The following is a 26,166-nucleotide window of genomic DNA, read 5'->3' on the forward strand; positions in this document are numbered from 1 at the left end:
ACTTCTGAGATTTATTGTTAGGGAAGAGGGTTAATTCAGCATAGCACAGCATGTAAAGCGGAATAATAGGCACTTTCCATTGTCTTGCTTGGTCTGAGATCCTCTTTAGGTTAAAGGCCGTGCATCACTTTTTGACAGCTCCAAATTTTATATAACCTCCGGCTTAATATGTTGGCTAGCTTCAAGTTTGAGATTTTGTAGTAAGCTTCAGCAATGAATAGACTCAGTAAATTTCCCATTGCTGCAGTGGCAAAGGCTTCAGGGTTGACTTTATGAGCAGACTCTCTGGTAATGGACTTCAGTAGAATGATAATTCTAAGAAAATGCTTGCCCTTGTTTAATAGTCCAAACATGTTTTGAAGTACATTAGACTTTATGACATCCCAGGCAGCGGTCCGTCAGCTTTCCTACTGAGTGTTAAAATCTGTGCATCGCTTTAAGCAGCCACATCCTTGGTTTCACTGCAGCCTCTCCAGTTGGTTCTTTAAACATTGCCCTTCCTGCTCCAGCCCCCAGCTCATGCTGAGGTAAGTACAGTTCAGCAGAGACGGACTGCTCTGTGGTACCTCGCCAAGCTGAATGTGCCAATCTACATGGTGAATGTCTGTAGCCCCTTCTACTAGGAGCCGGATGAGCAGCATTACAACATTCCTGACCTGAAGCCCGCACGTGCACATTTTCCACTAGGAATCGCTCGAGAGCAGGAAGCCTATAATTTGTCCCCCTTCGCAAGCCCAGGGACAATGAGGCTAGTTACAGCAACCTGAGCCTAGGTTAACTCATCGCAGAGCCAACTGGGGCCTTCACCGCTCACAGTGGCTCAGTTTTGAGCAGCTGCACTGATTTTAAACGCGGTCATCGACAGCACTTTTCAACGTGATTCTTTTCCATCTTCACATCGCTCGTGGGTCTGTGTCTCTGTGTGTAGCTCTGTTAATCTGCCTCCGAAGCACTAAATTTGATACCTTACTAACTTAAATACTCGTATTGCCTTCGACAAAACATCCCTCCCTGACAGACTTTGGCTTTCATTCTTGGCTGGGCGTGTGAAGACCTGTTTATGTATTACCCTTAGTAAGGCCAGAAGTGATGTTAAATCAACAGCTGCACTTGGATTTTTTGGCAGTATTTCATCATCTGCATCATTCACTGGCTGGAAACCATCGGTTTACTGGCTGGTGTTTGGAGTGAACATTCTGGAACTTGTCACTTTTTTTTTTGAGGTTTGAGAGCCACAATTTGTTTAGCTGTCCCCACCCCCTCCCCCCCTCAGCCCCATTCCATGAATATTCAAAAACCTAATATTTTCAATCTCAACGCACTTTTAAAAAAGCTTAATACATTTATTTGGTCTCAATGAAGGAAGTTATCATCTGGTGTTGATTTGTTCCTCCCCAACATGCACATATTTCTCAAATCATCAGATGTCACTTACTGATGTTTTAGTATTGAGCCTTCTGATCTGAAGAGTGAGTGTTGGGGAGTGGGGAGGGAATGAAACAAATTGAACACATTCCAGATTTAATTTATCTTCAATTCCTGTGGCTTGAAAGGCTTGAAGAACTATATATTTTTTTTAAATTCAGGAATACTGTGTAGGATCTTTGTTGGGTTGAAGGCAATGGTTTTATTTTTCTAAAAGGGGCACCTATTTCTTTTCCCCCTCTTCTCCTCTTCTCCCAGTTGCTCCTGTTGTGTTTCCAGGTCCAATTAGATTCATAGATGGGACAAAATGCTAACCATTGGTCAAGATGAGCAGAACCCGAGAGGTTTTATAAGTTAAGTTTCAACCAAATGATTAAAGTATAGCCAAATCAACTGGGGATTCGGTGCTGATTTTAATCTAGGATTCTGAGAAGCGTTCATCTCTTTGCATTAACTTCATTGAGTAGCATGGTCTGAGGTCATCCAATCTCAGCCCAGTTTGTCAGTAGTGGGAGTGAATCTAAGCCTTCCTCTTAAGTGTTACAGTTCGCAAATTCCCAACCTCAGTATTCATTCTTTAGCATTAGTTGCCACCCTGCCGGAGAGGAGGGAATGGAATTTAAAGGGGGCTGGGGCTAGGAGGAGAGGAGCATTGCATTGTGATGTCACTTTGAGAGAATATGCTAATGAGTAAATAGCCAGGATGTGAGCCATGTGACCAGCAGACATTATGCAGAGCAGCTTTCAGTTTAGCTGGCAACATGCAGTGTGAAGGGGTTGCAGCTGTACTTTCAGGTTAACAATAGCTGTCAAACCTTTAGAGTAAACCTGTCTGCTGAGCAATCTTCAAATAAACTGAATTTATGTTTAGCTTACCAGTCCTGTGTGAGATTGGCAAGTTTGTATTAAGCAAACATAGAAATACAATATGATGAGCAGCAGTGGTTCACCTTAAACAAAATGGTAAAGATTTGAAGGTTGCAGGAAAAGCCACAGACAAGATTTTGTGCTGTACAAAGCCTTATATGCACTGAAGACCACGGGAGGTCCAGCCCCCTACAGACAGTGTCCCAAAGAGCAGAATGTACCTGAATTGTGCAGTGGCCAGATCAGTGGTGAGTTGGGCAGATGATTTGGAGTTGGACAGCACAGCTGCAGGGCCATTGCGGCGTCCCTGGGTGCCATTCCCGCGTAAAAGACAGCGAGCGCGTGAAACAGAGAAAAAGCCGAACTCCAGCCAGCAAACAAATTTTAAAAAAAAGAGGGAGAGAGGAAAAAAATATCACACAACTGCTACATTGCTGAACCTCCCCACCATGTGGAGAAGCTACAAACCCCCTACACATTGGCAGCATTCGTAAAAAGACAGGAAACATCTGGAAGATGCCCACCAAATTCCCCAGCTTAAATTGGAAGGTCACAGCTATTCTATCTGAATTTAGGCTTTTTAATGAAAAGATGAAACTAATACTTTTTAGGTTTATCCCTCTGAACTGGATGAACAAGCGATGCAAATAAAGATAGCCATTGGAAACAAGGGGTTGCTTAGAGTCAACACTTTGGGCCTGTCTGTCTGAGGAGGATCAGAAGGATCCTGCTAAGCTGTCGAACATGCTGGAGGATCAACTTTGTGCAAAGATGAACTTTGGAATACATTGTTTTGAGCTAATGGCTTACAGACAACAGCTACAAGTATCAATTGATCAGTTCATCAGCAGGCGCCTGGCAAGCCATACTGTGTATTGGCCAAGGATCAACACCGATATCCAGAAGGCGATGAGGATGTGTGAAGATGCCAGCGACACCCACCATATCAACGCAAAGAATCATTACACCCTCACGAAGTTCCATCATACCCTTGGTCAAAAATTGCAACAGATTTATTCACTATATCCATGGCGATGATTTTTCTCCTAATCACTGATTACCAAGTTTCCACTCACCAGCCAATTGAAGGATATCTCAAGTGCGTCTGTGTGCAGAGACAATGGGTTCAATTTTCAGTTTGCTCAGTATGCCTGAAGCGATTGTATCAGGCAATGGGGCCACAATATACTGGTGGACCTTTTAGGAACATGCGTGCTAAGTGGGGCATAAAGCATGTGACAGTCTCGCCACGCTGTCCCAGATCCAACGGTCCTCCTGAGCGAATGGCTCGCACCCTTAAGTCATTACTCAAAGTGCAGGGAAACAAATCAAGATCCCCCTATCACCATCTTATATTTAAGAGCGACACCTTTAGACACGGGTTTACCGTACCAGCGGAAATCATGTTTGGAAGGCAGGTTAGGAAAATCTTGCCAAGCCATCACCTGTCCCATTTCTCAGAAGCATAGGAGAAACTTCTTGGAAAACAAGGGAGAGCGAAGACAATGTACGGTCGACATGCAGGTGGAGAACTGCCCAGTTGGCACGTAGGTCAAAAGGTTCGAATCTTACATCCTACCCAGGGAACTTGGTTACCCACAGAAGTATCCAAAGTGTGCAATGAGCCTAGATCCTATGAAGTCACAACATTGACATGAAGAAGGAACAGAAGCTAGCTAAGAGATTGTACAACAGTATAGCGCCTAGCAGTCCTACTGTGTCAAGAACATATCCAAAGATGGATTTAGCTTGAAATCGTGGAAGACGACTGTGGAAACAATCAGCACTCCAAAAATACATGAGATACCATCACATCCAAGAACATCCAAGTAATAAGTCTAGATCTCAAGAAGGTCATGCCATTATGAGATCCAGGAAGGTTGTTAAACCATCTATACATTATACAGATTCTTAAACTCATAAATTTTTAAATCCTGAAACTCTTATTCAGAGAGTTACCTTTGTGTAAGCAATTTTTGCAACTATCCCATCGTATGTGTATTTTCACTTTTAATGTATGTAATATTATCTTGGGGATAAAAAGGGGATGTTGTGATATCACTTTGGGAGAATATGCTAATGAGTAAATAGCCAGGATGCAAACCATGTGACCAGCAGACATTGTTCAGAGGAGCTTTCAGTTTAGCTAGCAGCATGTGGTGTGAAGGAGTTGCAGTTGTACTTTCGTGTTAATAATAGCAGTTTAATCTTTATAACAAATTTATCTACTAAGCAAGGTACTAAACCTTTAAATAAACCAAACCTACATTTAGTTTACCAGTCCAGTGTGAGATTGGTAAGTCTGTAATGAACCAACATAGAAATACAACAAGGCCAATCAGCCCATTGTGCCTGTGCTGGCTCTTTCACTCAAGCGATCCAAAAATGAATTTCACCGAATTTGGCCCTCACTCGCCATGTATGAGGAAACCACATTTTAAATCGACCAAATTGAGAGCAGTAGCAAAACTTTCAGACCATGACCCAGCTTGAACCTGTCCAGAGAGTTGATTTGTTTTGGCCTGAGTAGTTTTTACAAGTCGAAGAGCAAAACGAGTCTGCTGTGAAACAGGCCCGAGCATCCCACTAAATTCTTTTCAGGTCTTCCGTGGTTTTGACCAGCACCCAATGCCAATTCGATAAAGATATGAATTATCCTTGCTTCTCCCCTGCATGCTGTTGTGTTGCATAACTTAAGAAGAACGCCGTTTTACTTCCGAATGCTTAATGTTATTTATAATCATTGCTGTAAAAAGGAGCGCATATGTCCTGTTGCAAGTCACTCTTAAACCTACACACAGAGGAGCTGAGAACCTCTTTCTGATCATAATTTTCTCTCTTTCCCCCTTCCCCACCCCCTACCCCTCCCCCTCCTCACATCAATTTATGTTATAGCACTCCAGGGGTTGTAATTTGAATGAGCTGCAGTGAGGTATAATGGGATCCAATAAACATATCAACGTTTTGATACATTATGCTGCTCCTGCTGTTTAATAGCTGGGTGAGTCATGCCAGTAAAGGAACCATTAACAATTTTCAGTTCACAGCTGATGACGGGAGTACGAGCACTGAGGAGTGCATGGCTTTTAAATGTTAAAGTGATGCAGGACCACGCTTTCAGAAGCCAGTGGCCCGATATTTACAGGGAGTGATTGTTGTGGGGGAGTGGGGGAGGTGGGGAGAGGAGGTCTAACGTGACCCAAGGCTGGAGAGGTGTACACGCTGCTGAATTTCCCGGCACAGCCTCGCTTTTTAAAACATCCGTTCCCCGCCCCGCAGCTGACCAAATTCCCGGGAGGGGAAAACCGGTGGCAGGAGGCAACGTCCTAAATGCCCTTTGCAGTGGCCCCCCACACCCCCCTCCCCCCGCCCAAACAATCAGGAGGGGAAGTCGGCCATCTTAGCATTGGGCGGAGGGGGAGGACAAACATGGTGGCGGAGGAGGATGTGGCCATCAAGAGGGAGAGGCCGTGATTGGTGGAGGGAAGGCTGGAGGCTTCATGGACGGGCTGGAGGTAGGGGGAGATCTCCTGAGGCAGGACACTCTGACACCATGTGACCCGCCATTGTAAAAACAACATGCGCGGCAGGTCAGGGCCACGTTTCACGCATTTGATGGCCCCACCATTAGCAGCTGCCCCTTCAGTTGCCTGTGCTCTTAAGCTCCAGAATTCCCTCCCAAAACCTCTCAGCCTCCCTACCGCACTTTTCTTCTTTCAGGCACACCTTTTGATTATTATTACCTAATGTGGCTCGGTGTCATTTGTAAAGCGCCTTGTGGCATTTGATTACATTAAAGGCACAATATAAAGAAAAGTTCTTTTTGTTGTTGTTGTTGTTCAACCCATGACTCCTACCATCCTGCCCATTGTCTGGAGCTTCATATCAAGCTCCAGTTTTTTTGTTTAATAGGATTTTTGGGGTTGTTTTGAAATGTCTAGCACTTTATTTGAAGAAGACAGCAGTTGTCACATTGGCTAACGGTAGTGTAACTGAGTCCTGCATCATTGGAACTGCAGCCGTGCAGCTAAAACAAAGTCTTTAAAAAAACCCGGAGGCACTCTGATCCAGTAAGCCCTTACTTAATGACTCAATGTTGTTTCATTTTGATGTCGTTAATAGTGTCAATATATCCGTTTAGAGTTGTCAGTTTCACTTTAACATCATTCGCCACAGGCTTCTGTCGTCTGTCTGCTCACATGTCTTTTCCTGCAATACTTCCAACCTCTCCCTCAGAGTCCCTCTTCCTCTCGCCCTTGCCAACTCCTGCCTTGCCTCCTAGTGTCTGTCCTTACCTTGGTCCTCAGGTGTAAGATGCAGGTGGGAATGTGGGCGGCCATCTTCTTTGTATCCTGTTTACGTTTTTTTCCTCAAGTCAGTAACCCCTGGCTCTTCAGGTGAAGGCAGCCTCCAGTATCATCCCTTGGTTGGTCGCCATTCTTCACAGGAGAACCTTCCCAACGAGTGGCTGAAGGTTAATCAGTTGGGTGATGGCCATTAAAGCAGAGCATGACCTTGATCCTCATCCTCACCCAATGCCTGCACATGCGCATTTGCCTTTAAGACGCCTCTGGGTGAGATTTTGGCCGGGGGACTGATTTAATTTAATATTACGGATATTTAGCAGCCAAAGTTAATGACGGGCAATGCCAGGATCAAAAGCTTAGTGTGTTTCGGAACTCTACACAAAAGGGATAAAATATTGGAATATTGCTGGGGAACAATCAGCACTGGTGGTAGAGGCAGAAACTTTAAACTCTTTTTTAAAACAAGTACCTGGATCTGCACCTTAAGTGCTGTAAGCTGCAGGGCTATGGGCCGGGTGCAGGAAGGTGGGATTAGAAAGAGCACCTGGGCGTCCTCGGGCTGGCATGGACAGGATGGGATGAACAGCCTCCTTCTGTGCTGTAACTTTTCTATGGCTTTATGGCCTGTTCTTCAGTGGCTCCTGATATTTTTTTGGCCCCCCCCACCCCCCATCCCCCCTGCCGGCTTCGCTTCCGGACTCGAGCTGAATTCCTGGGCTCCATCTAGTGGCGGAAGCTGCCCTGTGCAGGTAGTCAGGACTTGAGCTGTAATTTTTAAAAGTTTAATTGTATTGTAAATTCTATTTCTTTTATGTTCGGTACATTTTACTTTGCCAGTTATTTCAGCTAGGCATGCACAGTGCTGCACGCGCACGGGTTCAGTATTACAAATTGCACATTGATTTTTTTTTTCCGGGGCGCGAAATGTCCGAAGGAGCCTAATTCTGGTCCCCCTGAGAACCTATAATTCAAGTTTGTATTCTCGCTGGTATTTACTTAAAGTTGTGGTTGCGTTCCTGAAAATCGCGACTTTTAAGTGAAATGACTTTAAGTCATTTCACTTAAAAGTCGCGATTTTCAGGAACGCAACCACAACTTTAATTAAATACCAGCGAGAATACAAACTGGAATGGGAGGCAATCTACTGCAACTTGTATTTATAGGGTGTTTTTGGAGTAATAAAACATTCCAAGGCCCTTCATGAGCGTTCCCAAGCAAAATATGACATGATGCCTCCTCCCCCTTGAAGGGGATTTTAGGGCAGATGGCCAAAAACTTAGTGTGGGATTTTCTGGCCCCCACCGCCCCCCACCCGCTGCCAGAAGTCATGGGACTTTTGGCTGGGCTGCCGCACCCCTCTGTGGTGGGTGCTACCATGGCAAGGCCGCAAAATCCCGGCCTATCTTATTGATGGCCTCTAGTCTTCTCCATTAGGCCTGGCGGCTTTTAACATGCAACAAAGTGGCCTTTTTTTCGATTTGAAGTGTTTAAATGGCTAACATCCTGCTCGGTTAAATCTGCCCTCCTCGCCTTTGTAACGGTGATCCATTTCAGAAAGGAAAGTGTCTGAGCGAAGGAGAGAAATGTGCTTTAATCGAAGCCCTGTGCTGACCACATTAGCACAGAGCTCCTTTTCAGCACTTGGCCGAATGCCAGCCTGAAAGGTTAGACCAGAGGAACCCGGCTGATCGAGTTGCTTCAAAGTTTTGCACAAATTCACCTGAAGCCGGTAGCAGCGCATGTTTAATTTATCATGAATTAAGGTTTTGTTCCATGGCTGTGGCCTAGTTTCTTGGCCTCCGAGCAGAAATTGGCAGCGAGAAGCTGCCTCGGGACCTCACAGGAGCACCGAGTGATTTTTTTTTTTTAGGAGCTTTGATTTTCAGTAGTCGAAAATCAAGGTAACGCTGACTGGCAGAGCGCCCTTAGCAGCGGCTTAGAGCCGGTGGGGGTCGGGGGCAGAATCTGACAGGCAGCTTAAGCCCTAGGATCGGTCATGCACAGGCAGATGAAACAGCTTCCTCCAGCCAAACCATAAAATATTTAACTCCCGTCTGAGTCACTTCACTGAACCTCTGCAGAAAGTCATCATGATAACTCTTTACAGCTCCATTTCATTTGAAGGGTTTGCACTCCAGTGAGTCTGGCATTGATTCTGCTGCGTGGCTTTAAGTCCTGCCTAAATGCTGACTGACTTGACTCTGGATTTACAGAGTTAATTGCTTAATGCCTCCCACTGGCGACCCGACTGGAGTGAATCCAGAATGCTTTCGCTGTAAATGGGACCTGTGGCCATTCTGGAGTCTCTGTGCTGCAATAAAAGGTCTCTTTTTCCCAGCAACGCAGCCAACAGCAGTCAGCACAATGAACAGCCGTCTAGGTCAGTGGCTGCGCGTGCTTCTGAAAGGGATCTCGAGCCTTGTAAATGGCAGCTGCTCTGCTTTAAGATGCAGATAGTGCAACAAAGTGGACTTGCAATTACATGTGCTGGGCTAAAGAGAAGGGTTGCAACGCATTTGACCTGTCGGGTAATTCTGGACTGCGTTTAAGGGCCGTGGTTACTAAAGGGAATTCGTCAAGCGATCTGCTCGTTTTAAAGGTTGCGGAGAAACGCTTTTTAGGGAAGTGGAGGCAGGCAGATTTTGCTATCTCCAGAACCCCTCTAACATAACCAGGCAAGCACTCAATGTAAAGAAGCTGCCTCAATTCAGTGCCAGTGGGCACAAAGCCCATGCCATTCATACTCAACTGCAATTTTCGTTGCATGGCTGCATTACCCTCAGATTATCTATAGTGGCGGACCAGCTTTGCGGTGAGGAGAAATGCTAAAAGCAGCCACATATATTTTAATTTGTACCCAGAGCAGTTCCGCTCTGGCTAACAATGAACACAGCTATAGTCCCACATGTACCAGGAATCTTTGGATAAGTGAAAGGTAGTTGATTTACTGTGCTGTTTACACCAAGGCTCAGTTGAAAACCACGTGGGAGGAGTGAATGAATTTATCAGTAAAATATATGTATTTTTAATGCTGGCTTTGAATGAGGATCAATCCGTGTTATCTTTGTTCTCTCCTTTTTTTTATATCCTTGAAGTGAATTCATCCATTGTGTTTAGTAGAACTGACGAACCTGCAATTCATATGGCTTTGAAACCTATTGGGCACCAATTCAGCATTCATAACTTGAACTGTTTGCTAAATGGCCTTTTGGGGTTTTGAACCTGATCCAAACTGGAAATCCCAGTCTAAATGGGGTTCGACACCCTGGCAATCGGATTGTTTCCTGGTTGACTTGTTTTTTTCAATGGATGAACTTCTACTCTACCAATAGTTTAACTCTGTCCTCCTCCCTGCTTGCAATTTTCTCCCTCCTCATTCATATTGTTGTAAACCGAATGAGACTAAAGTGCAAACACTCTAATATTGAATAAATAAATATCTAATCTGAACTATCCATTTAAAAAGTAATTTTCTCTAAGCTGTCCCTGTGCCGAGGTATTTGCTGGGAGTTATGCTAGTGGCTCAGTGGGTTTATGTGATGCTTGCTATGAGACCAAGGCCTTCAGACCAGGAAGCTTGCAAATCTCTGGATTGAAAGGTGGTGGGTTTGAGCCACACACCAGGATTTGGGTTCCTAATTTAGATGGATACTGCCACACTGAGGGGGTGCTGTGTTGTTGCAGGAGTCACCATTTAGTTGGTGCTATTTGGTGCTCCATTTGGGTTTTTAAAAATTCCAAGGCACTAACCAAAGAAAAACGGGCGGTTTTTCTACTTTTCCTGACCCCCATAGGCATTCCTCAAACAACTGGCATGAGCTTGACGGGTCAAACGGCCAACTCTTTTGGCCTAATGACCCCATATCATTACCAATATCAGGTGAACCAATCAGTTAGTCAGAGTTCAACTTGTGATTGCTTTCAAGTGAGTCTTAGCTAGAAAATGTATGTGCAGCACATTGGGCGAGAGCAGAAGTCAGCCCCTGCTGCGATGCCTCCCAAGGTTGAATAACATACACTGGGCTCGATTTTTCTGCCTGTTTTCTGCTGGAAATCTAACCCCGTGTTGCCTGGTCTTTATGTGAAAACAAAACATGTTCGTGGTATGGGAAGGCTGCCGACATTTGTGGAAGAATGGGCTGGTGTCTTTAGGAAGCTGGGATGCACAGCCTTAGAGGGCGGTGGAGGTAGATTCAATAAGTAACTTTCAAAAGGGAATTGGGTGTATATTGGAGAAAATTGCAGGGCTGTAGTAGCGGGTGGTGGGCATGGGGGAGTGCAGGGGAGTGTGCAACTAATTGAATGTTCCTTTGAAAGAGCTGATGACACCAGCTCGATGGGCTGAATGGTTGCCTTCTGTGCTGTAAGACTTGGGAGTTTGATGAGCAGAAAACAATTGGAAGGGGCAGGGAAAATTCTGAAATTGCAAATCTGTTTCTTTCACTGTTCCACTTGCATCCCTTTGAAACGTTTTGCCTGCAGAGCCCTGGAATGAATACTTCGTTGCTGCTTGGTGGTGGTGGGTGGTGGGTGGGGGGGTGGTTTGAGGTGCTGAGGAAATCCTTGGCCTGAAATCCTTTGCCTGCGTGAATCACAGCCAGAATTTGCTCAGATTGCTTTTATTTCTTCCCCTCGCCACCCCCTCCCTTCTTCCCTTGCCTCTTGCAGAGCTCCGTCCACTCATCCAACGGGGACAAGCCAAGGAACTCGACTGAATACCCGAACCACCTGAAGAAAAAGAAGACGGAGGAGAGAGATTCGGTGAATGATTATGTAGGTCTAGTCTTTGATATTTTTGGGTCTTTCTACGACGCTGCTACTTTCCCTCCCACTCCCCACCCCTCCTCTTCCCCGCCCACCCCCCCCCACCATCACCACGTTAGCCGGGGATTTTAATCTTTAACTTTGCCTCACCAGGATATCACGTGGTTTTGGCTGGGGACAGAGGGTGGGTGGAGTGTGCTTTGACCCCCTCTGTGTAGCTCAACAAACCAGAAGAACTGAATTTACCAAACAAGCCCCCCATGAGAAGCCCAGTGGACAACATTTAACTTTTTTTTAAATAACTTTTACATTAACAATCATAAAGCAAAATCAATTTAAGTGAAGCATGAATTAACAGGCAAATTAAGGCCAATGTAAACTATACATTGAATAGCATGTACAATAAAGACAGATTTCATGGATTTACTGGGCAGTCCACTCAGCAGGCTGAACTTTGCCGTCGGTGAGCAGGGAGCGGGGCCTACTCGCCGACACGTAAAATGACGCGGGATGATGTTGGGCGGAACCCCCGATGTCATCCCGCCCCATTTAAATATTCAGGAAGGTGGGGGCACAGCGCGATCAGCTGTCCGCCCGCCGACCTGTCAATGGCCAATTAATTAATAATTAAAACAATTAAAGGACCTGCCCGTCCAACCTTAAGGTTGTCGGGCAGGCCAGGAGCTCCTGCGGGCTTCTGAAAAACCATGAAACCTCATCCACCGGCGGGATGAGTTTTCATGTAGGGCTTAAAAGAGTTTAATAAAGTTTGAGTGAAATTTATTAACATGTCCCATCTCGTGTGACATTGTCACATGAGGGGGACATGTTAATGATTTTTTTATTTTTCTATTTTTAAAGTTTGAAAAACTTTCAGCGATCTCCCTGAGGCAGCACTTAGCCTCAGGGAGATGTGCGCATGCGCGAAAGAGCGCACTCTCGCTTTTGGGGAAATCCCCCCTCCCTCCCCCTACCCCCAGCACAGGGAGCGCATAGCGCTTCCCAGCGGATGTCACGCTGGGCCGGCCTTAACTGGCCCACCCGCTTAAAATGGCGGCGGGGCCCGCTTCTCCGGCGGGGATCAGCTCCCTGCCCGCCGGAGATTGGGTCGGGCCCGCCCGCCCGCCCGACAGGCAGAAAATTCTGCCCAGCCTATGTGGCAAAAGTTTCAGCCACAAAGCCGTTCAAAACTCTGATCTTCCTCAGGTGGAATTCCAGCTCCATTTCTTCAAGGATTTAGTTACCGATCCTCATTCACCTGTAGCTCCCAACCAACTGGAGATCCACAGAGAAGGTCTTCACCAAAATGGTGCACTTCTGCATAACCCCCTCAGTTCGGCTCATAATATTCTGAATGGCGAAGATCCACCAGAATCTCCTTTATCTGAACCCTCAGTAATAACCTGTTTGCATTCTATGACCAGTGCAGGTCAACCTGTTCCCCTTAGAATAACTGAAGCAGTGGCACTAACTTTATTTTCCTCTATCTCCACTCCCATTACCGGCCTTTATATTCTTTCAGCCTGTCTGCGATGCACCATGGGGTCATCTGAGCTCAGATGGCTCTGTGCCTTTTTAACTGGATTCAATCAGCTTCAGTTTCCCTAGGAACCTGATGATTCAGCCTCCCTTTCAGTCAAGCTCTGGCCCAAAATATATAAGCTGTGAAACCATGAATTCCATCACAAGTGTGATACATAAACTATCATAGTCGGGTGAGTCAGGCTGGATGGAGGGTCTTTACATATCCATCATTGCTCTTGTGTTTGCCAATGTCCCCCCTCCCCTCTACCACTGCAATTTAGAACATGCCTTTTCCTATTTAAATATATCTGTTCAATTCACTGTTTCCTCCATGTTAAGAACATAACATTAAAAAGAGGAGCAGGAGGACACCACCTGCCCTCCTGAGCCTGCTGTACCATTCAATGCAAATATGGCTGAACTTCTATATAAACACTTCCCTGCCCATTCTGCAGATCACTTGTTTCCCTAAGAAACCAAAAATCAATCTATCCCAGTGATCAATGTGCTCTATCATTGAGAATCTATTAAAATATACTGGCTACACTCTCCACTTTCTCCAGGTTGTATGTGTTTTAAGGAGTGTTAACAGTCTCTCTCTCTCTCGCTCTCTCTCTGTCTGCCTCTCTCTCTCTGTCTGCCTCTCTCTCTCTGTCTGCCTCTATCTGTCTGCCCTCTCTCTCTGAATGCCTCTCTCTCTCTGTCTGCCTCTCTGTCTCTCTCTCTCTCTCTGAATGCCTCTCTGCCTCTCTCTCTCTCTCTCTCTGTGCTGCCTCTCTCCCTCTCTCTGTGCTGCCTCTCTCCCTCTCTCTTGTCTGCCTCTCTCTCTCTGTCTGCCTCCCTCTCTCTGTCTGCCTCTCTCTCTCTGTCTGCCTCTCTCTCTCTGTCTGCCTCTCTCTCTCTGTCTGCCTCTCTCTCTCTGTCTGCCTCTCTCTGTCTGCCTCTCTCTCTCTCTGTCTGCCTCTCTCTCTCTCTGTCTGCCTCTCTCTCTCTGTCTGCCTCTCTCTCTCTGTCTGCCTCTCTCTCTCTCTGTCTGCCTCTCTCTCTCTCTCTCTGTCTGCCTCTCTCTCTGTCTGCCTCTCTCTCTCTCTCTCTCTCTGTCTGCCTCTCTCTCTCTCTCTGTCTGCCTCTCTCTCTCTCTCTGTCTGCCTCTCTCTCTCTCTGTCTGCCTCCCTCTCTCTCTGTCTCCCTCTCTCTCTGCCCTTCTTTGTCTCTCTCTCTCTGCCTCGCTATCTCTGCGCCTCTCTCTGCCTCTCTATCTCTGCGCCTCTCTCTGCCTCTCTCTCTCTCTCTCTCTCTCTCTCTCCCTGTCTCTCTCCATGTCTCTCTCTCTGCCTCTCTGTCTCTCTCTCTGCGCCTCTCTCTACCTCTCTTTCTCTCTCTTTCTCTGTCTCTCTCCCTCTCTGCCTCGCCATGTCTCTCTCTCTCTCCATGTCTCTCTCTCTCTCTCTGCCTCTCTGTTTCTCTCTCTCTCTGTCTCTCTCTGTCTCTCTCTGTCTCTCTCTGCCTCTCTCTGCCTCTCTCTCCCTCTCTCTCCCTCTCTCTCGGTCTCCCTCGCTGCCTCTGTCTCTCGGTCTGCCTCTCTCTGCCTCTCTCTCTCTCTGTCTCCTCCCCCCACCATACCAAATGTGTGTCGATTACACGTAACCGTCATTCACTAGAGGTCATGTGTAGGACAATATATTTGAATACATTCGTTATCTTAACCAACCTAGGAGCAATGAGGTCAGAGCATTAAGGTGTTAACCATCCAGTGGTCAATTTACATTCCATCCTGTACAATGCAAGAAGGATCTCAGCTATTCATCGCAGTTGAACAGTTTCCAGTAGATAATAAAAATGTTGGTGCAATATTTATTTGTCACACTTTAATAAGGTAATAAATTACCATCAGCATGATTTGGAAAGTAAATCTCAAGGCACTGTTGCTATACAGACTTTTTCTTTTCCCACTGAGCTGATTGGACACCAGGGTGTGACTCTGTGATCAGATGAATGGAAAATAATTTCATTTGTGACATCGCGAAGCCCGTGTATCCCAGTTTTTCATGTTGTCCTTTGACGTACCCAGCACAATCCATTCACTGTCTTGTTTAACATCCTGACAAAATAAGAAAACCTCCTCAAGGAGAGGAACAGAGACCAACATTGAGTCCTCTGCTGAAGTTGGGCCACTCTGATTTGACACAGTCCCTTTTGGCTGCCTCCACCCCGTGCCCTTGGTCCTTTTGACTTTCACTTTTTCTAGTGTGTACTTGAATCCCCGTCATGAGGAAGTGGCCATAATGTCTGTTATTTAGCTGAACTTTTCTGGACCCCTTTCCCCCTGCCCCTTTTGCCCTCTGCATTCAAATGGTCAAATCATTTCCAATTTGTACCGTGTTCAATGTTTACACAATTCTTTGTTTTTGCTAAAGAGAAACTATTCATCAAAGGCAACCTAATTTATGACACTCAAAGTACACTTTGAGCGATCCCTTGATGTCCAACCTCCCTGCTCTTGATTGCTGTCTATAGTGACCTCGAATGAGGCTGTGTGGATATGTGTGGCTATCTATAATTAGATAGCTGGGTGTAGACATGTCGGGTAAGGATTGAATGAGGCAATTTACAACTCCCTCAAAGTTGAGTAGCATGTCATCTCTTCCTCTAGGCTCCGAAATGAATAATGACCGCCGGGATGAGAGATTGGACAGAGTGTGAAATGGTATCTAGAATCATATCATTTCACAACACAGGAGGAGGATCTTTATCTGACTGTGCCTGTTGCTGGCTCTTTGAAAGAACTGCCCAACTTAGTCCCGCAAACTGTCATTTTCCCTATCTTGCAAATGGATCCTCTTTAAGTGCATGTCCAATTGCCTTTTGAAAGTTCCTATGGAATCTGATTCGCCCACCCTCTTATGGTCGTGTGCTTCAGATCTTTGAATGTGAAAACCTTTCTTCTCACTTCCACCTTGGGTCTTTTTCACCAGTTATTTTAAACCTGCAACATCTGGTTGCTGGCTCATTTCCCACTCTCCCGAAAATAAAAGCCAACCACTGCAGATGCTGAAAATCTGGAATAAAAACAAAGCACTGGGGAAAAAATCAGCTCCGAAAAACCCCAGTGCTGAGTTTTCCCAGCACTTTCTGTTTTTATCCCACCCTGTCAAAACCCCTCATAATTTTGAATATCGTAGGTCTCTGAATTTCCTGTGCTCAAAGGAGATGAGCCCAATCTTCGCATACCAGGGAAACTCAGTTGGGATGGTGGATCAGTCAATCTTCCCCATCTCCAATACTTTGACAATTAAACATTGGAAGTTTTCCAAAAATTGAAATTTTTTTCACGTTTCGCAATGCTTTTCCTTCTGAGGTTTGCTGAGGACAGTATCCCGGAGATTAATCTTTAACTCCTGGAGATGTTCCAGGGTAATCCTGAAGGGTTGGCAACCCCGGAGGCAAGTTTAGAGGACAGAGCAAAAACAGAAATACCTGGAAAAACTCAGCAGGTCTGGCAGCATCGGCGGAGAAGAGCAAAGTTGACGTTTCGAGTCCTCATGACCCTTCAACAGAAGGGTTGACTCGAAACGTCAACTTAGCTCTTCTCCGCCGATGCTGCCAGACCTGCTGAGTTTTTCCAGGTATTTCTGTTTTTGTTTTGGATTTCCAGCATCCGCAGTTTTTTGTCTTTGTTTTTATTTAGAGGACAGAGCCTGCGTCCTGTGCAAGTTACTGATCTCCATGTTTGGGGCTCTAGAGTGCTGTCAACAGATTGTGGCACTTTTCCTAATGGGTCTGAACTTGTCGGTGTTGGTTGTGTGGGATCAGAGTGCGCCTCGATCAGTGTTGCTTCGGCTGTGACGCAGAAAAGTGACCTCGTCGCGTGTCTGCTTTTACACACGAGTTGAATTTGGAGAAGGGGACGTGAGAAATCTACAGCTGAGGTTGCAGTACAAGTTAAAATGTAACTGGCGCAATGTACTCAACTTGCAGCAGGCGAAAGGCACTGCTCGTAAATACAAACTCTGCTGGGCAGTTATCCGGCTGCAAATAAGCGCTGCCATCTTGATGGGAAAGTGTGCTATAAATTCCACTGAAAAAGCTGGATGTATATACATCACCAATGGAGAAACTTGGAACGCTGAAATATTGTGCTCCTTCCCACATCTGCTCTTCTCTTTTTTTTATGTAGAATCAGAGAATGGTTACAGCACAGAAGGAGGCCTTTTGGCCTTAACTGTCTGCAAGAGCAATTCAGCTAGTCTTGCTCCTCCTCCTATTCCCCATAGCCCTGCAAATCTTTCTCCTCTGATAATTATCCAATTCCCTTTTGAAAGCCACGATCGAACCTGCCTCCACCACACGCTCAGACAGTGTATTCCAGATCCTGGCCACTTGCTGCGCAAAAAGGTTTTTCCTTGCCTCGCCTGTGGTTCTTTCTCCAATCGCCTTAAATTGATGTCTTCTGGTTCTTGACCCTTCCACCAATGGGAACAGTTGCTCCTTATCTACTCCGTACAGGCCTCTCATGATTTTTAATACCTCTATCAAATCTCCTGTTAATCTCCTCTAAAGAGAACAACTCCAACTTCTCAAATCTATCCATGTAACTGAATCCCCTCATCCCTGGAAATTCTTGTAAGTCTTTTCTGCACTCCCTCTAATGCCTTTACATCCTTCCTAAAGCGTGGTGTCCAGAATTGGACACAGTACTCCAATTGAGGATGAACCAGCGTTTTTATAAAGTTCACCATAATCTTTCACCATATGTAAATGTTATCTTGTCAAATCTTTGCTTTAGTTTTCCACTTTGCAATCCACTATTTTTTTAAAATTCTCTTTCTAACCTGATTCTTGGCTCTGATGAAAGTTCGGACTTCTGTGTGGTACATTTAATGCAGAGAGTCGACGAAGTGTGTGGACAGCTTGCAGAGAAGTGCTATGGTATCCCTGTTCAATGTTGGGCACTGGTAATTTTGCTTTAATTACAGCTTCCTTGCTACTGCAGCCAAGGGAGTTGGTGAGCCTTTGTGGTGAATAGCTTTCCTGTGTTGCATGTAGTCCCCCTCACCTCTCTTTCTCTCTCTCTCCCCCCCACTGCCTCTAATCCTCTCTAACCCCTGTCTAACCCCCCTGCCCCCTCTAAACCCCCCCTCTAACCCCCTCTACCCCTTTGACCAAGCTTGGTCAGCTGTTCTGATATCTCTACATGTAGCTCGGTGTCAAATTTTGTTTGATTATGTTTCTGCGAAGGATCTTGGGATATTGTACTACATTTAAAGGTGCTATATAAATGCAATATGTTGCCGTTTGCCTGTTTTGCAGTGCCCACCCCAGCATTTCACACAGCCACATGGAAGGTCGCCGTGCAGCTCTGTTCCCATCACAATTTTTAGTTCTGTCCTCACTTTTCATCTTTGCTTCATTCCTTTCTAACTTTGATAGCAAGTTATGGTTTTTATTTTGTTTTGATAAGATTCCTATCTTAAGAACTCTTTAGATAACAAAATTATTTTCTAGCCTTTCTAGTTTGCCAGTCCCTCACCGCTCCATTGGCCAATCCTGAGTTTGAACCCCCCGTTACTGACTTAGAGGTTTTCTTCCTCACTGATTATTGTCATAAATCCTTCCCTCTTTTTGTAAGTGTATATTCCATTCCCTCCTTCACAATCCCCTTCCATTGCACTGAATTCAGCCCTAGGTATTGCTTTCATCATAACTAAATTGCCTGATCTCTATCATCGCCCTGGGATCTTAATTTGCAGACTACAGCATTGAGTTCAAATGTGGAATGTTTTACCTGATTTTGCTCCTCTATTTTTAGTTTATTCTAGCATGTATAGATTTTATTGTACATTTCGCAGTTCAGCCAAAATGAATAAGACTCACCCCCATGTTTTAAATTTGAAAGGAGTCCCAGGGTGGTTTTAAGCCATTTTTAACCTCAGGAAGTGGTTCTTGAATCCAACCCAACCTGGCATGATGCAACTGAGGGCACTGTGAAACTGAGGGCGTTGTGAAACAGAGGGCACTGTGAAATGAGCTTTGACATTCTGACCTGACTCCTCGGTGGGCCTGGAGTAAAAGCATCAAACTGTGCACAATCCTGGCTCCATATTAGCCAGATTGCTTGAAGAAGACATGAGCGTGGCTGATGCGCGAAGGAGACTAAATTAACACTGGTGCCAGGGGGAGTGCACTTCTATGATTAGGGTGAAGGAAAGTTGGGAATGAGAACGAAAGAAAGATTTGAATTTATATAATAGCTTTTACAACCACCAGATGCCCCAAACCACTTTATAGCCATCGATGTACTGAAGCAAGGCTCCCTCGACAGCACCTTCCAAACCTGCAACCTAGAAGGACAAGGGCAGCAGATGCATGGGAATACCACCACCTGGAAGTTCCCCTCCAAACCACTCACCATCCTGACTTTGGAAATATATCGGCCGTTCCTTCACTGTCACTGGGTCAAAATCCTGGATCTCTGTTCCTAACAGCACCGTGGATGTACCTACACCACGTAGGCTGCAGCGGTTCAAGAAGGCAGCTCACCACCACCTTCTCAAGGGCTGTTATGGATGGCCAACAAATACTGACCTCACCAGTGATGCCCACACCCTGTGAAAGAACAAAATAAAGTACAATGAAGGAGTGTAAGTTCATTTGGAGTGACATGAGCATTTGATTCAGCTGCCGTCACCTTGTCCTGATTACTTAAGGTGGAGAGTTGCTGAGCTGCACAGAGCATTATAGCTGCAGATTTGATCCCTAAAGCTGATTTTTGGCTGCCATGGGTTAAAATTCACCTCCATGCCTGAGGAATGGAGAAATCATCCTTGGGTTCCTGCTTTCTAGTGATTCTGTACCACCCCCACTGTGTGCATGTGCATGCTTTGATTTGGGTTCATCTGTGATGCCCCCTGTTAATGAGCCAAGTGATATGTGCTGGTCTGATGTGCACTTGAAGAAAAGTTACATGGAAAATTCCATGGTAAGCGGTTGGGGGGTTATGGAGCAATAAGAGCTCAATAGAGAGGAGAGAAAATTGGTGTGGGTAGAGAAAGGGCATTCAGTATAGGATTACTCAAGTTGTTGTAAGTTGTGTCATTTTAAGAGGTTATGCATTATGCCAATTATAGTCAAGTTGGCATGGGAGAGACGAATAAATAAGTTTAATTGCTGGGTTAGAACCTCTTTACTAGTGATTTCCTATTTTGTGTGCTTTCTTTAATTGTGTGTCTCATGTTTTCTCTTCCTCCTCTTGCACTGCAATGATGATTGCTTGGGTTGTATCCAGTTGCTGGTAATTCTGTACAGTCTGTGCAGCTATATATTATTTCCACCTGTTCAGAGGACTGCCCTCTTTTTTTTCATTCAAGAGATGTGGGTATCGCTGGCTAGGCCAGCATTTATTGCCCATCCTTAATTGCCCTTGAGAAGGTGGTGGTGAGCTGCCTTCTTGAACCGCTGCAGTCCACATGGTGTAGGTACGTCCACAGTGCTGTTAGCGAAGGAGTTCCAGGATTTTGACCCAGTGACAATGAAGGAACGGCGATATATTTCCAAGCCAGGATGGTGAGTGGCTTGGAGGAGAACATCCAGGTGTGGTATTCCCATGTATCTGTAGCCCTTGTCCTTTTGGATGGTAGTGGTTGTGGGTTTGGAAGGTGCTGTCTAAGGAGTCTGAGTGAATTTCTGCAGTGCATCTCGTAGATGGTACACACTGCTGCTACTGTGCGTCCGTGATGGAGGGAGTGAATATTTGTGGATGGGGTGCCAATCCAGCGGGCTGCTTTGTCTTAGACGGTGTCAAGCTTCTTGAATGTTGTTGGAGCTGCACTCACCCAGGCAAGTGGAGAATGTTCCAACGCACTCCAGATTTGCGCCTTGTAGATGGTGGACAGGTTTTGGCAAGTCAGGATTCCTAGCCCCTGACCTGGTCTTGTAGCCACAGTATATGGCTGGTCCAGTTCAGTTTCTGGTCAATGGTAACCCCCAGGATGATGTTAGTGGGGGATTCAGCGATGGTAACAATTAGGGCATCCAGATTTTAATAACAAGTCTCCCTCCCCTTCTCTATCCCTCCTCATTTGAAAATGTTATACCATACATGACCGCAATTCTACAAATATCACCAATATCCACTAAGTGGCAGTACTTGCCTGAACAAAGACTGTGCGCAGCAGGCTCATTGACCATGGGGACCATCACAGCTAAGCATGCCCTTCTCCTTCTCAGAGGTCCATAATGTGAATTTTAAAGCTTGAGTAACTAGATGACCAAAAATAGGAGTGCACTCCTTGGGTCAGATGCAGAGGATACAAGCTAGGGGCTTTCCAGGACTAGGGGGGCACTGTTTTAAAATTAAGGGATGTCCTTTTAGGGCAGAGATGAGGAGAAATTTTTTTGAGGGCTGTGAGACTTTGGAACTCTCTACCTCTGCAGGCGGGGTCATTGAACATCCTTAAGATGGAGGTAGATTGATTCCCTTGCCTAACAAGAATCTAAGGTTATCGGGAGTAGAAGTGAATGTGGAATTAGCAATACAAACAGAGCAGCCATAATCTTATTGAATGGCAGAGCAGCCTCAATGGGCTGAATGGCCTACTTCTGCTCGTATTTCATATGTTTCCACTCACTCACTCACTTACCCACTTGATTTGAATATAACAATTGTACTGACCTTGATGACTGACATCAACTATTGACCTGTTTTGTTTTGGAAGATGTGCTGAAAGTTAATGAATCACTCTGTGCTGGAAATGGCAGGAACATCAGCCGAGCACATCTTCCAGGAGGTTTAACATTTTTTTTTTCCTCTCTTTTTAAACAGGACAGTGATGAAGACAAGAGTGATGATAATCTTGTTGTTGACGTTTCCAATGAGGTCAGTTAAATGTTTGTAAGACTAGGTTTTAACAGCTTAAAAGCTTTCCTGCAGCCTACCTTGCCTTTATTTTTGACGCTTTCATGTAAATATTAAAATACTGTCGTGTACTGGAGTCGTCCTTTCAGTAACTCAAATCATGTGTTCACAAGATGGCAACAAATCAGAAATCTTAACTATAAGCAATGAAGAAAATCTACCAATAAAAACAAACTCAAATCATTAAAATATCTTTCCTTAATTTATTTTGACTACAACTTTTCCCCCTCAGTCTGCCAACTATTATTACAAGTTAAAGTACAATTTATAAAATAAATGAAAAAACTTTGACGTTTTTCACTTTTTTAAACCTGGCTCAAAGTTGCCTCATTCCTATGGGGAATGTTTTTATTCCAACCTAACCATTGTCAAGTTGGCTCCCAAGGATGCTGTTTACTTCTCTTGTGCAACCACCTTCTTGCCTCTCCACTGCGGTTCTGAGCAATGCCACAGTCACGTATGGTGCCCTACTTGCTGCCCAAACTAGGCCTGGGTCTATCCCAAAATGTTGTTTCCCCCAGCCTGCTACATTCCATACCTAGCCCATCACCACACCGAACTGGATTTTTTTTTTTTTTAGCTCATTGTTAGCCAGGAATGAGTTGGCTTGGGCCGAAGTGGTTCATAACAAGTCTGGGTGGGACTGCATGCAGGGTCTGGGCATAAGACGAGGCTTTTCAATTCCTTCCCTTGGTGACGTCAAACACTGGGGATCCCAATGAGCCAAATCCCACTCTCCTCCTGCCCCAGGACCCATCAGGAGTATAAGACTCCATTGCAAAATCCCTTCAATTCTTTCTCTCCTCCTTCTTCCTTGCAGCTTTGCTGCTAAACAGCAGGTCTCAACACTGACCCTGATACGTTTTGTCTACCCCATTAGCTGTGTGCCCTGGGAAGTCGAGCTTATGCTCAAAAACGAGAGACCCCCTCCACTTTCTTGTTCTCCCCTTGCTGGATGGAAGGCACTGACTTGTGCTAGGAGTTGTTTCCGTGCACTCCAGTTACCGGTGTGAGTGTTGATGATGAGTGGCAACTGCAGAGAGTATCAGAGGACAATCATATCCTCTCCTTACCCAGAATTATCACACAGGTACATGTCACTGGGGGGGGGTTCAGGAGTCAGTTGATGTCTGTCTCTCTTTATTTTTTCTTTTCTCCTTTACACCATTGCTTCTGCCCCTGCACCTCCCACCCTCACCCCAAAGTCCACATGCAATGGTAGCACTCTTACCGCTGACCTGGTTAAGCTCAGCCCAGTCAATACAGACTGGAGATTGAGAACATTTTTTTTAAACATCAGGCATTCTGGCCTTTTACTGTGGACTAACAACACGGTGTTGCCTGTTGCAGGAACCTTCATCGCCTTACAGCAGTCCTTCCCAAGCGGCACATGAAAATGGATTAGACAAACTGCATGTGAGGAGAAAGAACCAAGTGAATAGCCCCAACTCCTTGGTTTCCACGAGTAGCCCTCCTCCTCCCCCTCCCCCTCCTCCTCTAAAGAGTAAAGACCCAGTTGTGGTAAGTACTTCTTCCCTTTTCTATCTCTTCATTTGTCACATCCTCTGGGTAGCTGAATTAAAATGACTAAAAGGTTCATCTGAAATGAGCTCTTGGCTCAACTGAAAGGCACGTTTTCAAGTAAGCCAGGAGTCACTATGTCTGTCTCTCTCTTTCTCCCTCTCTTGCTTTCTCTCTCTTTCTCCTTTTTTTTTCCTCTTCCCTCTTTCTTCGCGTGCTCCATTGCTCTCTGGATTCTCAGGGCTACAGAACCCTGAGTTAACAGCAAAAGCACTAGCAGTAGGATATGAAGCCCATTCTCCCAGAGTGCAGCTGAAAAGAAGGCCTATTATGAAAGGTCCTGATGTGAAGCACTTTGTCACGCGCCAAAGGCCTTGATTAGTCTAAAATAAATACAAGCTTCAGTTTAAAAACTGTCAAACTATTATTTATGTTCCTGATGGCAGAATGAGAAAACCAGTACACCTGGTCTTAAGTCGAATTTACCAGCATCGCGGAGCGATTCTGCAACCCCTGGAACTAGTGGCACGTCACAGCTCTGTTCAGCTTCTAGCAAAGCGGGGACTGATCCTTTAGGTAATGTGACCTTCTTGATTTGAATCTCTTCTTACTTATTGACAATGTGCCTATTGTTGCATTTTTAACGGAGGCTCTGTGCCCACACAAGTACTGTTTTTTTTTAAGGGTGTGCATTCTAAGAGCTTCCAGTTATGTTTCAGGGGCTTGTCATGCTCCTGTCAAGAGAATTGGAGGTTGAGCATTGAGAATTGGACCTTGCCCCCTTTTTGGCCAACTCATGATCGCCTCCATCCCAATAGTTTCCTCCCCTTCCCTGTGCATGGCTTGCTCACTAAACTGCGTGGTCCCTTTAAGATTGCCAAGCATATGCACATCTTAAAGAGGCCACTACTTGTGCACGGCCAGTTTGTCTCTTGGGTGGTATATGCCCAATTGCGACTTAGAGGGCATGTTGGCCACGGCCCATTGCCCGATGATGGCACCTTTCCACCATGCTCGAATCAAGGGCTAAGTGAGCAATTGAATCTGAATTGCCCTTCATGGTAGTTCTACAAAGCTGTCCGCAAGATCTACACGTGAAGAGAAAGTTCTTCCTCTGCCACGGTACTCGGTACCATTAAAACAGGTACTTCTAATTTCTGTACTTATGGAAGCATTCAACCTGCCATGCCTGTGCTGGCTTTTTCAAAGAGATGCCCAATTAATCACATTCTCCTGCTGTACAGAAACATTGAATTATTCTAAATATTATTTCTACACTGTGGAGTTCTTTCCCCCTGGGGCATGTTTCTACTCGTAGTGGGAGGGAGAAAACTGCCTCGCCTGAAACATCTCGGGGGGGAATTGGGGATTGGGTGTGAAAATGGAGTTGATTGAAGGCCGATCATTTTCCTATTGAATGGTGGAGTGGGCTCAGTGGGACCATATGACTCGCTCCCTGCTCTTATTTCTTGTGGTCTTAAAGATTAACCATTAAACTGAATTAGATTTGTAGGGAACAAATAATTGTTTTTTATTTAATCATCCAGTAGTGCTATAGAAAACACATTCTTGTAATTTGTTGTTTAGTTAATGTTGTTCAGAAACAAATCAAAGATTAGCACAAATTGTGCACTTGGATGAACTAACCATACATTACTAATTTAATGCTTTCTTCTTTAGCTTTAGGCTTAAAAACACCCCTGTCAGTACAGGGTGCTTTCCCTGTCCCGTTCGGCATGGTCCACACTGCAGTCAATGGTGGGATTGCTGGTGCCAATGCCTACGCGGGTTTACACTTCGCTTCCCCTCAGCTCAATGGAGGAGCCTCGGCCTCCACGTTTGGACGCTCATCTGTGGTAAGCCGTGCGTTTGTGTTGTCCAAACAGTTCTTAAAAGACAAAAGTTCACAACCTGGAAAGTATTGTGAATCGTTGACACCATGAGAAGGAAGGGAGAGGAGGAAAGTAATGCCTCAAGGATTGGTTGCCCAATAAATGTTTTTTTTTGTGTGTGATGTTTGTGTCTGTTGAGGCAAGGAATGCTTGTGTTGGACACTGACTTTCCACTTTGGGTGTCGTTGTTAGCATCAAACACCCCAGGTTGGTCCTTCCTCCAAGGCCTGGACCTAGTGTAGTCAGTCTTATTTTTGCTTCTAGTTCTTACTTACTGATTTATCCTTTGGAATATTGTGGGCCTGGAAATTTGACAGGGACCATTGTCTCATTGACTGATGAATCTCAAATCGGAAAACCAAAGTTTGTATCAACAGATTTCGAGGTATGCACATTAATGGGAGCCTGGCTTTAATAACTTTATATGTAGCCTCATGAGGCTCTTTGATGTGTCCCTCTCATGGCTGACAAAAGTAAAATGCCCAGTCATTCCTGTTCTGAAGGAATCATTTCCTTCACCAGCCTTGCTGAGGCTCCTTGAGTGAGATTGCCAATTAATTCCAAATTCGAAGTAATTTTATTCTATGAGCTTCCCATCACTTGCGAACAAAGACAGACCCAGTATATTTTAGGAAAGACCTTGGTTTGTATATTTTTTTTTTTGTTGAACTAAATTATTCCTTATGATGATTAGGATTAAAATTGGATTCTTGAAAAGTACTAGATGCTTCTGTATGTGTGCGTGAAATGTTTGCTAACTGAGCTATTTAAACTATTGGGCAGCTTCCTCAATGCAGGAAACCTCCAACATTTCATATGTTCAGTTGCCTTTTAGAAATAGGTCTAAATGCAGGGACATAGGGTGGGGGGGGCATTAAATGTGTTGAATTGTGAACCCTGATAATTAATTCAGTGTTGTGTTCACAAATATTTGCCACCTGCCCGAATCTAA

The 26,166-nt window shown here is 45.1% G+C and overlaps 1 protein-coding gene across 7 annotated transcripts in view; it reads left to right on the forward strand.

Moving 5' to 3' along the window:
- Positions 1-26,166, forward strand: part of LOC144688932 (transducin-like enhancer protein 1) — a 173,447-nt gene that overhangs the window by 110,070 nt on the left and 37,211 nt on the right. For 6 of the 7 annotated variants that reach the window (XM_078555971.1, XM_078555970.1, XM_078555975.1 and 3 more), the window contains 5 exons: positions 11,268-11,372; positions 21,709-21,762; positions 23,152-23,322; positions 23,769-23,898; positions 25,003-25,178. In XM_078555971.1, the coding sequence (XP_078412097.1) occupies positions 11,268-11,372; positions 21,709-21,762; positions 23,152-23,322; positions 23,769-23,898; positions 25,003-25,178 (636 nt within the window). The remainder of the gene's footprint in view (positions 1-11,267; positions 11,373-21,708; positions 21,763-23,151; positions 23,323-23,768; positions 23,899-25,002; positions 25,179-26,166) is intronic. The other variant, XM_078555972.1, reaches the window with a different exon arrangement.

Source organism: Cetorhinus maximus, chromosome 13 (genome assembly GCF_964194155.1).
Source record: "Cetorhinus maximus chromosome 13, sCetMax3.hap1.1, whole genome shotgun sequence".
In the NCBI taxonomy this organism is placed as follows: domain Eukaryota; kingdom Metazoa; phylum Chordata; class Chondrichthyes; order Lamniformes; family Cetorhinidae; genus Cetorhinus; species Cetorhinus maximus.